This window comes from Haematobia irritans, chromosome 2 (genome assembly GCF_050003625.1).
Source record: "Haematobia irritans isolate KBUSLIRL chromosome 2, ASM5000362v1, whole genome shotgun sequence".
NCBI classification, from domain to species: domain Eukaryota; kingdom Metazoa; phylum Arthropoda; class Insecta; order Diptera; family Muscidae; genus Haematobia; species Haematobia irritans.
The window spans coordinates 49,163,999-49,177,650 of NC_134398.1; the positions used below are offsets into that span (position 1 = coordinate 49,163,999).

A 13,652-nucleotide genomic window follows, 5' to 3' on the forward strand; every position below is an offset into this window, starting at 1 on the left:
AAGTGTCCTCAAGTCCTCAAGCCCTTCTGAGATTTCAAAGGAAACCCTAATATTTTTCATGGTGGTGGGTATTTAAGGTTCGGCCCGGCCGAACTTACTGCTGTATATACTTGTTTTTTACTAACATTGTGTTCCACCCTAGTGCATTAGCCGACTTAAATTTTGAGTCTATAGATTTTGTAGAAGTATATCAAATTCTGTCCAGATCGAGTGATATTTAAATGTATGTATTTGGGACAAACCTTTATATATAGCCCCAACACATTTGACGGATGTGATATGGTATCGAAAATTTAGATCTACAAAGTGGTGCAGGGTATAATATAGTCGGCCCCGCCCGACTTTAGACTTTCCTTACTTGTTTTTATAGTACATTTTTTATTTCTATAGAAAGTTTTGTCAAAACTTCGTTTCTATATAGAACATTTTTGTCAAAATTGTGTTTTGTCAAATTTAGACGATTTGTAGACAAATTTCTCAAATTTTGTTTTCTATATTCATTCATAAAGACAAGGAATTCCAAACTCGCATATTCATGTCTCCAGCATTTGGAAGACGATCACCAGTCTCTTGGTGTTGTGGTTCGAAATCTGGATCGTATTGCAGCTTGCTGAATTATTATTACTGATTCTCTACAGCAAAGCCTTTTGCTTTATTTTTGTTTTCAAAATAATTTTCAAAAATGTATTGGGAATTTTTGTGAGGAATTTTAATTTAAATGTGGGACTTTTGGGGACGAAAACATCATAATTTGTTTTTTAATCATTAGGATCCATTTCAATACCATACCAATGTCGTAACCAAAAAAATATATTTTTTTTAGATGAAGATTAAACTACAATTGTATTTTGGATTTGATAAATATTCTGTTCTGGTTTATGAGTTTATATGCTCTGATCACTGATACCATTATATAATAGAAAAATATTTTTCCCATATTCCATAAATAAAATCTACACGTATGCATACCCACAAGAAATGCTATTTAATGCTCTTATCGGTAGTGCTGCATCCCAAATATTCTTAAAGGCAATTTCAGATAATAAAAACATGTTTGTTATTTAATAGACAAACACAAATACAATTTTGTATTAAAAATCATTTGAAACTTTCTTTGTGAAGATCAAGTGTTAAACTCATCCAAAGATAAGAATTTCATCAACATAAATTAGGAGAATTTAAAGATTTTTGATGAGAATAATAAATATGCTTTAAGTATTCTCAAAGAAAAGGTCACAACCTTTTCATATTTGTCATTAAGTCAATGACGATGAGCCCATACTGGTCTGTCTCATGTATTCGTACCATGTGCAATACGCGAAAAATAAAGTTTCCGATGGCAAAATATAAAATCTCCACATATTCTTGATCAAAATAAAGGGTGGTTAAAATTTCAAGGGCCGATGTTGATTTTGAATAAAACACAAACTATTTAGGAATTTATTGTAATTTTATTTTATTATGATATATTGGTATTACTCAATTATGTATGGAACAAAATATCGGCCAAATAGGCGCCGCGACCTCGGTGGCACACCTCCATCCGATGGTCAAAATTTTCGATGACGCTGAGGCATAATGGAGGTTCTATGCCATTAATGTGCCGAATTATCTCATCCTTTAGCTCTTAAATTGTTGCTGGCTTATCGACGTAACCTTTTCTTTCAAATAACCCCAAAGAAAAAAGTCCAACGGTGTCAAATCACATGATCTTGGTGGCCAATTGACATCGCCATTACGTGAGATAACACGGCCATTGAATTTGTTGCGCAAAAGAGCCATTGTTTCGTTAGCTGTGTGGCAAGTGGCACCGTCCTGCTGAAACCACATATCGTCCACATCCATATCTTCTAATTCGGGCCGTAAAAAGTTCGTTATCATCTCACGATAGCGAACACCATTCACAGTAACTGCCTGACCGGCCTCATTTTGGAAAAAATACGGCCCGATGATGCCGCCAGCCCATAAACCGCACCAAACAGTCACTCTTTGTGGGTGCATTGGTTTTTCGACAATCACTTTTGGATTCTCATTTGCCCAAATGCGACAATTCTGTTTATTGACGAATCCACTGAGGTGAAAATGTGCCTCATCACTGAAGATGATTTTCTTCGATAATTGATCATCCATATCATAATAAGTCTGGATAGCTTTAACACGTTGTTGGATTGTGTATCTCTCCATGGTTCAAATTGAGTAAGTCTGAAATAGAAAAATGTCAAATAAAATTCGGAAAAACAACTTGGCGTTTAGGTGTGGTTCACATTCAACATCGGCCCTTACAATTTAACCACCCTTATTGACAATTAAAAAATTTATTGAAGCTGAAAACTTCTTCAATTAAATAACTAATTGATACAATTAGCTTTTTAATCAAACTGGAAAAATTGAATCGATAAAGTCAATGATTGAAAATATTTAATAAAAGCAAGTATAAGCGGTCGTAAGTTCGGCCAGGTCTCCACCATGGATTGCGTAGAAACTTCTACCAATATTTTTCCAAAATTGGACCAAAATTCGTACCAGCGAAGCATTTTTCCAAATTAAATTAATATAATTTAAAAGTTTTTTCCAAAACTTTATTTCAATAGAAAATGTTGTCAAATTTTTATTTCTATTAATTTCTATAGAAAATTTTGTCGTAATTTAATTTCTATAGAAAATTTTGTCAAAATTTTATTTCTATAGAAAACTTTGTCAAAATTCTATTTCTATAGAAAATTTTGTCCAAATTTTATTTCTATAGACGATTTTGCCAAATTTTATTTCTGTAGAAAATTTTGTCATAATTTAATTTCTATAGAAAATTTGGTTTTTTTTTTGCAGATGAAATACGTATATAATTCAGTTCTTGACCGGTATGTATAGGGACCCAGCAAAAATTTTGGAAAATTGTGAAACCGGTCCCCTTTTATGCCAAAACACTATAAAGGCAAAAGAACATTATAACTAAGGACCTAAGAATTCAGGTAATGTTTAACAAAATCAACTTTTAATTGGACAAACATAAGTTCTAATTATTATGTTTACTTCAGGAAAACCAATTTAGCTTACCGTTTGCTGACTTATTGGAACTCTAGGCGCATCTACATATTAGAAGGAACATTCTGACATGGTTATTATGATAAGAAAGATAATTAATTATATAGTTTATTTCTTCATCCTTTAGTTGTTATTGATAGTAATTGTATGTGTAAGTTATATAAGAACAAAACACACAAATGACAAGATCCAAAATCTTCTGTCTACTGCAGAATTCACAAAAATAAAATATTGAATATGTTTTATAAGACAAGCATATTTTCTTTTATTTCAAATAAAACTAAATAAGATTTTGGAGCGCAATATATAAATTTTTGATTGAAATGTATTGCCAATTTCAATTAATTAGTTAATTGAATCAATCACATAGTTGATTGATTTTTGTCGCGAAATTAATTAAAATTTAAATTGATTCAATTAAAATATTGATTGAATTTTATGTCAAAAACCAATCACTGTTTTAATTGATTCAATCACACAATTAATTGATTCCGTGACAAAAGTCAATTAAATTTTTAATTGAAAATCGCGTTGGATTCCAATCAAAATGGGGGATTGATATTATCATTTTCGTGATTGAAATAAAGTAGAAAGTCGGGAGGGGCCAATTACATCATACCCTAAACCACCCCATCTGAATTAGTAAACATAAGCATTTGAGGGATAACATTGGTATAGATTTGAGAGATAAACCGCATTTCCACATTTAAAAACATTAAGGGGTACAGTTTTATGGGAGTTTCGTCACAATCTGAGCAGAAATGTCTGATATTATATATAGTTATACACACAAAAAATTATCACCAAAATTTTTTCAATTAAACACTTAATTGAATTTGGAAACGGATTCAATTAATATGTTTATTGATTCAATTAATTATTTAATTTATTTTCTATTTCCAGAACTTGCAAAGTATCATCAATATAATACCAAATATTACATTGCTTTCCCATTATTTTTATCTTTGATTGGTTCAAATTTTAATAGACGATTTTAATGTGTGGAAATTTTGGAAAGGAATTATTACTAAAATTAAATTACCGAGATCCTTAATACACCTTCTTATGCTAAAAGACTACAACTGCAAAAAAAAATTATAAATCTGCAACCTGGAACTAAGAATTGAACTTGATATTCTATGCAGGTAACGTTTAACAAAATTAACTTTTAATTGAACAAAATTAAATTCGAATTATTCTGTTTACTTTCAGAAAAACTAATTTAGCTTACAGGCTGCTGATTTATTGGAAATCTAGGCACATCAACATATTAGAAGGAACATGCTAACATGGTTATTATTATAAGGAAGATAATGATTTATATAATTTATTTTTTCACCCTATAGTTGTTATTGATAGTAGTTGTATTTGTAAGTTATGTTAGAACAAAACACAAATGACAAGAATCAAATTTATTTGTCTATTGCATAATTCAAAAAATAATAAAATATTAAATATGTTTTATAAGAAACACATATTTTCTTTTATTTCAAAAGAAAAAAAAAACTAAATACGATTTTGGGGTCGCAATATATATATTTTTGGATCGAAATTTATAGCCAATTTCAATTAATTATTTAATTGAATGAATCAAATAGTTGATTGAAATTAATTAAAATTTTAATTGATTCAATTAAAACTGTGATTGAATTTATGTTAAAAATCAATCACGTTTTTAATTGATTCAATCACACAATTAATTGATTCCGTGACAAAAGTCAATTAAATTTTTAATTGAAAATCGTGTTGGTTTTCAATCAAAATGGGTGATTGATACTATCATTTTCGTGATTGAAGACATTTCAATTAAAAAAATGATTGAATCCGCGATTTTCGTGATTGAAATCAAAAATTTTTTTTTTGTGTGTAGCTATAGTTGATTTTGCACCTACAGAGTTAGTATATAACTAATATTGAGTCCATTGTTAAAAAAGAGTAAATTGCTCAATTAATGTCAAAATTCGTAAAATACGGGCAATATTATTATGTAAGAGTTACATGTAAGTCTAAATATGATCGAATAATACATAAAAATTTGAAACTTGAGAAGCATTGTATAATAAATAAGAGTATTATGGCAAAATTTGGGAAATCGATCGATGTATATATATGGGAGCTATATATAAATCTGAACCGATTTGGATCATATTTTCCTGCTTTGGTTGAAACAGCTGAAGGTTACGTTGTGCTAAATTTGATTAAGATCAGTTAATAAATGAAGCCACTAAAAATTAAGATTATTAGGAACAAAATTTTCAAAATCGTGTGCTACATATATATGGGAGCTATATCTAAATCTGAACCGATGTGGATGATATTTCGCAGGTTTGGTTGAAGGTTACCGTTTGCTAAATTTGAGTAAGATCGATTAATAAATAAGGCTATTAAGACCAAATTTTCGAAAATCGGACGATACATATATATGAGAGCTATACTAAATCTGAACAGATTTCAATTTTACACACGTGAAGAGTGGTAAATTCGATTACTTTGTGGTAAATTTGACGCTGATCGCTTAGTAAATGAGCTCAATCTGACCCCATTTATCCAAATCGGGCGATAGATACACCCTCAAAAAAAATCGCTTCTTTAACATATGTTCCAAACATATTTTGCAGGAAGCACATATATTATTGGATACTGCCGAAACATTAATATGTTTGTTTTATGTGAACATATTATATGTTTGGAAGCATTTTGAGCCCAAAAATATTATATGCTTGGAAGAATTTTTCCCACAGACGATTGTTCTCATTGCCTAACATACCCGTAATTTTCACTTCCACGAAATATTTTAGTTCTTGGCACCTTTTTCTGTAATGTTGAAGAAATTATTCACTTTTATAATTTTTTTAAATTTTACCTTTCGCTTGCACGGAGAATCGAACCGAGGACCATACAGTTTGTAAGCCAACACACTATCCACTGGGCTACGTAGCTGTTATAGTCACCAGTATATAATTATCGTTATAAGTTACATTTATATAGCATAGTTTGCAGCGCCCACGAGCCCATGCAAACATAACATTATTTAACAGAAACATACATTTGTTTGCCACGTGGAGCAGTGGTTAGCATGTCTGCCTTGCATGCAAAGGGTCGTGGCTTCAATCCCTGCTCCGACCGAAACTTTTTTTTTTTTTTTTTTTTTAATTTGCACATTTATATTTATACTATATTAAATTTTTATAATGAAACTTCGATTTCATTCAAATTTTTGGTCTTATCATAAAACAGTTTTCCGAAACAACATACCAGCGGTTTCACAGAAATTGTTCTCTTTTGATTCTTTCGCTGTGTTATGTTGATATCTTTCGTCAAATCTCCCGGTTTCCATCTCTATTTCTTTCTCTATACTCTCTCTGTCGCTTTGGATAAAATATCACAACATATGTATGTTTAGTCGAAATTTGTATATTTATATATGTTTGCATTCACACATATGATTTTTATGAAACATTTATGCCCCAAACATAATATATTCCAACATATTAACATAGATGTCCCAAACATTTAGTGTTAGTTAAGAACATTACATGTTTGCACTTAAATATATTGTGTTTTAAAATAGTGCCCGAAACACACTTTGTTTATATCGGAACATATGAAAAACATATTTTTCTAAGAGTGTATACAGTGAATCCTCTGAAAGGTGCACACCCACAGTCCCCTAAATTTTGACCACCTTTGAGAGGTGTCCAAGTTTGAGAGGTTAATTTTAATGTGTTGATATAGCAAACGTCCCCAGACAACTGTCCATGTTTGGGGGGTTTCCGGTTTTCAGAGTGTCCAAGTTTTAAGAGGTTTCACTGTATATGGGAGCTATATCTAAATTTGATCCGATTTTTTGCAAATTCAATAGTTTTCGTTCTTGTGCCAAAAAAAACGCCATATACCAAATTTCGTCAAAATCGGTTAATAATTGCCCATGTTTAATTTATTTATGTTTCGATTAAGACTCAAACATCACAATATCTTTAAATCTAACATTGAAGTACAAATCTCATAAATAGTGCCCCCCCCACACTGCCCATTACATTCATTAAAAAATAACCATATTGGTAGTGAACATCGATTTTGTTAAGATAGATGGCATCATCGCAATCATTACCAATGGAGCAGTAGGCTTTTATTCTCTGCCCCCCACTGAGAGATAATTTTGATAAGAGTACCAAATAAAGCCGGTCTCAAAACAAAATTTCATGGCCGTTACTACACCGCCATAGCAACTCAACCGAGTACATTTTAATGCTACACAAATGATTTTTAGTCAGTCGTTAGGTGACCGTTAAACCGGCAAGATCGACTTTAATTCCTCCCTGTGGGAGAACGAGAACGGTTCGTAAGAAAAAGAAACGAAAATTCATACAAAAACAAAATCACGGGTTCGGCTGACGACAACAACAATAACAACAAATTTAGTGAACAACGAAAAATAAAGTTAATAAACAGCAGAGACATGAATCGTTCTACGATTTGTCTCTTGTTGGCCTTTATGCAAGTATTTGCATATGTTCGGGCAGAAGGGTAAGTTTTGTGCGTGCATGTAACAACAACAACAACAACACACTCCTCATTTACCTAGTAAACAATTAAGCTTAAATACTCAACGTCAATGCTTTGTTTGGGATTGGGATTTCCCCCACATTAAAAATTTCATGGAAAATCTGTAACAGATACTTTCACAAATACACATACAAATATAAATGTACTTACATATGTGTTTCTAAAAGACTACCAACCACAAAAATCCCCCACACCATTCTGAGACACTTAAGTGAATATTTAATTTCATTGAAAATTCTCTTGAGTCGTAGTAACTGATAAACACGGTAATTTATATAGTAAACAGTAAATTAAAATCACACCGTAATTGATTAATTAATTAATTAATATAGAAGTTGTCTTGAAAATGGCATCAATTATTCTATGGAAAACCAAATTTACCCAAGTGTCTTTTACGAATAAAAATGTGAAATTTACAATAATTTTTGCCTGCAATTTTAGTCAAATATAACATAAAATTTTTTGAAATCAAATGAAACGCTTTCATTAATGTGTGAATAAATTTAAAATTCATATACTAATAACAAATTGTTGAACAATTTAAACATATTGTGGTCAGGGTATAATAACTTTGATCTGCCAAAAAATGTGCCTACCAGAAATATTGATTTTAGACTCCATATATATATTTATACCGATCGACACTGAATCACCCCCTGAGTCGATCTAGCACTTGGTGACCGTCCGTCCGTCCGTTTGTCGATGTACTTGTTGTTTGCATGATTCCGGTCGCAATTATTCGCCGATTTTGATGAAATTTGGTATCATGAATTATTCAGCACGATTGCACTTTTGTCAAAATTTTATTTCTATACAAAATTTTCTCAAAATTTTACTTTTGTCAAAAATTTGTTTCTATAGAACATTTTCTCAAAATTGTATTTCTAGAAAAAATTTTCGCAAAATGTTATTTCTTTAGAAAATATTCTCAAAATTTTATTTCTATAGAAAATATTCTCAAAATTTTATTTCTATAGAAACTTTCCTCAAAATTATATATCTATTGAAAATTTTGTCTAAATTTTATTTCTATAGAAAATTTTGTCAAAATTTTATTTCTATAGAAAATTTTCTCAAAATTTTATTTCTATAGAAAACTTTATCAATATTTCATTGCTATAGAAAATTATTTCAAATTTTATTTCTATAGAAAATTATTTCAAATTTTATTTCTATAGAAAATTATGTCAAAATTTTATTTCGGTAGAAAATTTACCAAAATTGTATTACTATTGAAAATATTCTCAATATTTTATTTCTATAGAAAATTTTCTCAATATTTTATTTCTATAGAAAATATTCTCAAACTATTGTTACTATAGAATTTTTTTCAAAATTTTATTTTTATTGAAAAATTTTTCAAAATTTTATTTCTATATGAAATTTTATATCTATAGAAAATTTTGTCAAAATTTTATTTCTATAGGAAATTTTGTCAAAATTATATTTCTATAGATAATTTCGTCAAATTTTTATTACAGTAGAAAAATTTCTCAAAATTTTATTACTATAGAAAATTTTGCCAAAATTTTATTTCTATAGAAAATTTTATTAATATTTCATTACTATAGAAAACAATTTTTTTATTTTATTGCTATATAAAATTATTTCAAATTTTATTTCCACAGAAAAGTTTGCCAAAATTTTATTTCTGTAGAAAATTTACCAAAATTGTATTACTATTGAAAATTTTCTCAATATTTTATTTCTCTAGAAAATTTTCTCAATATTTTATATATATAGAAAATATTCTCAAAATATTATTAATATAGAAACTTGTTTCAAAATTTTAATTTTATTGAAAATTTTGTCAAAATTTTATTTCTATAGAAAATTTTGTCAAAATTTTATTTCGATAAAAAATTTTGTCATAATTTTATTTCTATAGAAAATGTTATCAAAATTTTATTTCTAAAGAAAATGTCCATAGAAAATTTTGTCAAAATTTTATTTCTCTAGAAATTTTTGTCAAATTTTTATTTCTGTAGAAAATTTTGTAACAAGTATAAACAGCCGTAAGTTCGGCCAGGCCGAATCTTATGTACCCTCCACCATGGATTGCGTAGAAACTTCTACGAAAGACTGTTATACACAATAGAATTACTTGGGTTGTGGTATCTTAAATCGTTTTCTAAATTGTGAGTTAGACCACACGTGGTATACATTAGACAAAAAGGTATGTAAGTCTACAAATAATTACGAATCGATATGGACTTTTGCACGGTGCGTATGGAGCCAGAATTGAAATATGGGGGTCGCTTTTATGGGGGCTATATACAATTATAAACTTGATATGGACCAATATTGTTTCTCTTAGAGGCTCCGCAAGCCAAATCTGGAGATCGGTTTATATGGGGGCTATATATAATTATGGACCGATGTGGACCAATTTTTGCGTGGTTGTTAAAGACCATATACTAACACAATGTACAAATTTCTGCCGGATCGGATGAAATTTGCTTCTCTTAGAGGCTCCGGAAGCCAAATCGGGGATCGGTTTATATGGGGGCTATATATAATTATAGAACGATGTGGACCAATTTTTGCATGGTTGTTAGAGACCATATACTAACACCCTGTACCAAATTTCAGCCTGATCGGATGAAATTTTCTTCTCTTAGAGGCTCCGCAAGCCAAATCTGGGGATCGGTTTATATGGGGGCTATATATAATTATGGACCGATGTGAACCAATTTTTGCATGGTTGTTAGAGACCACATACTAACACAATGTACCAAATTTCAGCAGGATCGGATGAAATTTGCTTCTCTTAGAGGCTTCGAAAGCCAAATCGGGGGATCGGTTTATATGGGGGCTATATATAATTATGGACCGATGTGGACCAATTTTTGCATGGTTGGTAGAGACCATATACTAACACCATGTACCAAATTTCAGCCGGATCGGATGAAATTTGCTTCTCTTAGAGGGTCTGCAAGCCAAATTTGGGGGTCCGTTTATATGGGGGCTATACGTAAAAGTGGACCGATATGACCCATTTACAATACCATCTGACCTACATCAATAACAACTACTTGTGCCAAGTTTCAAGTCGATAGCTTGTTTCGTTCGGAAGTTAGCGTGATTTCAACAGACGGACGGACGGACGGACGGACATGCTCAGATCGACTCCGAATTTCACCACGACCCAGAATATATATACTTTATGGGGTCTTAGAGCAATATTTCGACGTGTTACAAACGGAATGACAAATTTAATATACCCCCCATCCTATGGTGGAGGGTATACAAATGTTATTTCTATAGAAAATTATATAAAAATTTTATTTCTATAGAAAATATTATTTCTATAGAATTTTTTTTTAATTTTATTTTTATTGAATATTTTGTCAAAATTTTATTTCTATAGATAATTTTGTCAAAATTTTATTTCTATTGAAAATTTTGTCAAAATTTTATTTCTATTGAAAATTTTGTCAAAATTTTATTTCTATTGAAAATTTTGTCAAAATTTTATTTCTATAGAAAACTTTATCAATATTTCATTGCTATAGAAAATTATTTCAAATTTTAATAAATGTCAAAAGTTTTATTAACTCGATGCAATAGATAAAGTAGACGAGAGCAGTGATGCTCCATTAGAATAATAATTGTTTTGTGATCATTGGCTCATATATCAAATCGCCTCCGAAGAAGCAATTAAATGATAATTGCGAAATATTAGGAATGATGGATTAAAAATAAATAAAGGAAACTAAGATATCAAGCTTAATAAAATGATTGGCATTTATTAAAAAGAAAAAGATCGAATAAAACACCAAGAAACAAAAATTTCAAATTTTATTTCTACAGAAAATTATTTCAAATTTTATTTCTATAGAAAATTATGTCAAAATTTTATTTCTGTAGAAAATTTACCAAAATTGTGTTACTATTGAAAATGTTCTCAATATTTTATTTATACCGAAAATATTATCAAAATATTGTTACTAGAGAATTTTTTTTAAGTTTATTTTTATTGAAAATTTTTTCAAAATTTTATTTCTATATGAAATTTTATATCTATAGAAAATTTTGTCAAAATTTTATTTCTATAGAAAATTTTGTCAAAATTATATTTCTATAGAAATTTTAAAATTCAAAATTTTATTAATATAGAAAATTTTCTCAAAATTTTATTTCTTTTGAAAATTGTATCAATATTTCATTGCTATAGAAAATTATTTTTTTATTTTATTGCTATAGAAAATTTTTTCAATTTTTATTTCTATAGAAAATTTTGTCAAAATGTTATTTCTGTAGAAAATTTACCAAAATTGTATTACTATTGAAAATTTTGTCAAAATTTTATTTCGATAGAAAATTTTGTCATAATTTTATTTCTATAGAAAATGTTATCAAAATGTTATTTCTAAAGAAAATTTCCATAGAAAATTTTGTCAAAATTTTATTTCTCTAGAAATTTTGGTCAAATTTTTATTTCTATAGAAAATTTTGTAAAAATTTTATTTCTATAGAAAAGTATATAAAAATTTTATTTCTATAGAAAATTTTGTCAAAATATTATTTCTATAGAAAGTGTTTCAAAATTTTATTTTTATTGAATATTTTGTCAAAATTTTATTTCTATAAAAAATTTTGTCAAAATTTTATTTCTATAGAAAATTTTGTCAAAATATTATTTCAATAGAAAATTTTGTCAAAATTTTATTTGTATGGAAAATTTTGTCAAAATTTTATTTCCATAGAAAATTGTTTCTATAAAAGTTGGTGAAGTACCTCTTAGTTTGTTTGCAAAATCTACCAATCTACAGTAAAAAGTCTACCATTTTTATTAGAATTCTACCAATTGTGGCAACCGTGATTGTAACCCAAGTAATTCGATTGTGGATATCAGTCTTTAGTAGAAATTTCTAGGCAATCCATGGTGTACGGTACATAAGAGCCGGCCGTGTCGAACTTTACTTGCTTTGAATAAATATTTTGAATACAAATTAAAGTTATTTTTGTTTGTTTTGAAGTGGTTTTATTTTACAAGTTCATGGAAATTTGAACTAATGTTATTAAAAGTACTCAGGAAAAAACTATACATTAATTGCCTTATATTTTAATTTCTTAGAAACATAGAAAAATCTGAATAACAAAATTTAATATAAAATAATATATTTCCAAGAATTAGTTAATATTTTTCAGAATTTAGTTTTCTTTTAATTGCACAGTGTTTATGTAATGAAACTAAACCCACTTGAATTGTTTTTATCTTTTTCTAAATTTTTTAATTGTCTAAAATGTTTGTTCAAGTAAAAAAATAAGGAGTATAAAAAACTCTTTTTCATTGTAACATCACAAAAACCGGTAACCTTTTTTTAGCTGCCTGTCGGAAATCATATTTGTTTATTAAAAATACAAAACTTTTTTTTTCATTACCATAGAAGTTGTCTGTTAATTTATTTGTCAGTTTTAGTGACACAATCTGTGAGATGAGAGCCATATAACAACAAAAAATTTGCCAATAAAATAAACTGATAGGTGTGTCTGTATGTTTATAAGAAAAAAAAATACATTTTTGTTTTATTTAAATCAGGTTTTTATTTATATCATTAATTTTTTGATTTTGTGATACCTGCCGTTTATTTTGCCTCGAACATTTCATAAAAAATTTCATTATAACCGTTGGATAGCCTTCTGCGATATCATTTTTGTTTTATTTATCTGGACATCCACGTGAGTTTGCCACTTCAGATTGTCATTAATTATTTGACTTGTTGTTCTTTATTGACATTACTGGTACATGACTACCTATGAATATAGATATTCATATGAATTCTGTTAATTAGTAGTGAAATAAAAAGTGAAAATAAATAATAATTATAATTGGATTGGGGAAACCAAATTGCAATAAAAATTGCCATTGGGTAATAAATTTAAAACAAAAAACCCAGATTTAATTGAAGATATAGGCGTTGCAAGGCAAACTATCACGTTTTAATTTGAATATTGTTTCAAAGATATTAAACGTTTTTATACCCACCACCATAGGATGGGGGGTATATTAACTTTGTCATTCCGTTTGTAACACATCG

At 28.7% G+C, this 13,652-nt stretch overlaps 1 protein-coding gene across 3 annotated transcripts in view; it reads left to right on the plus strand.

Moving 5' to 3' along the window:
- Positions 1-7,329: 7,329 nt before the first annotated feature.
- Tep4 (Thioester-containing protein 4) overlaps positions 7,330-13,652 on the plus strand; it is a 37,505-nt gene continuing 31,182 nt past the window's right edge. For all 3 annotated transcript variants that reach the window (XM_075293998.1, XM_075293997.1, XM_075293999.1), the window contains exon 1: positions 7,330-7,569. In XM_075293998.1, coding sequence (XP_075150113.1) covers positions 7,502-7,569 — 68 coding nt within the window. In that variant the 5' untranslated portion in view covers positions 7,330-7,501. The remainder of the gene's footprint in view (positions 7,570-13,652) is intronic.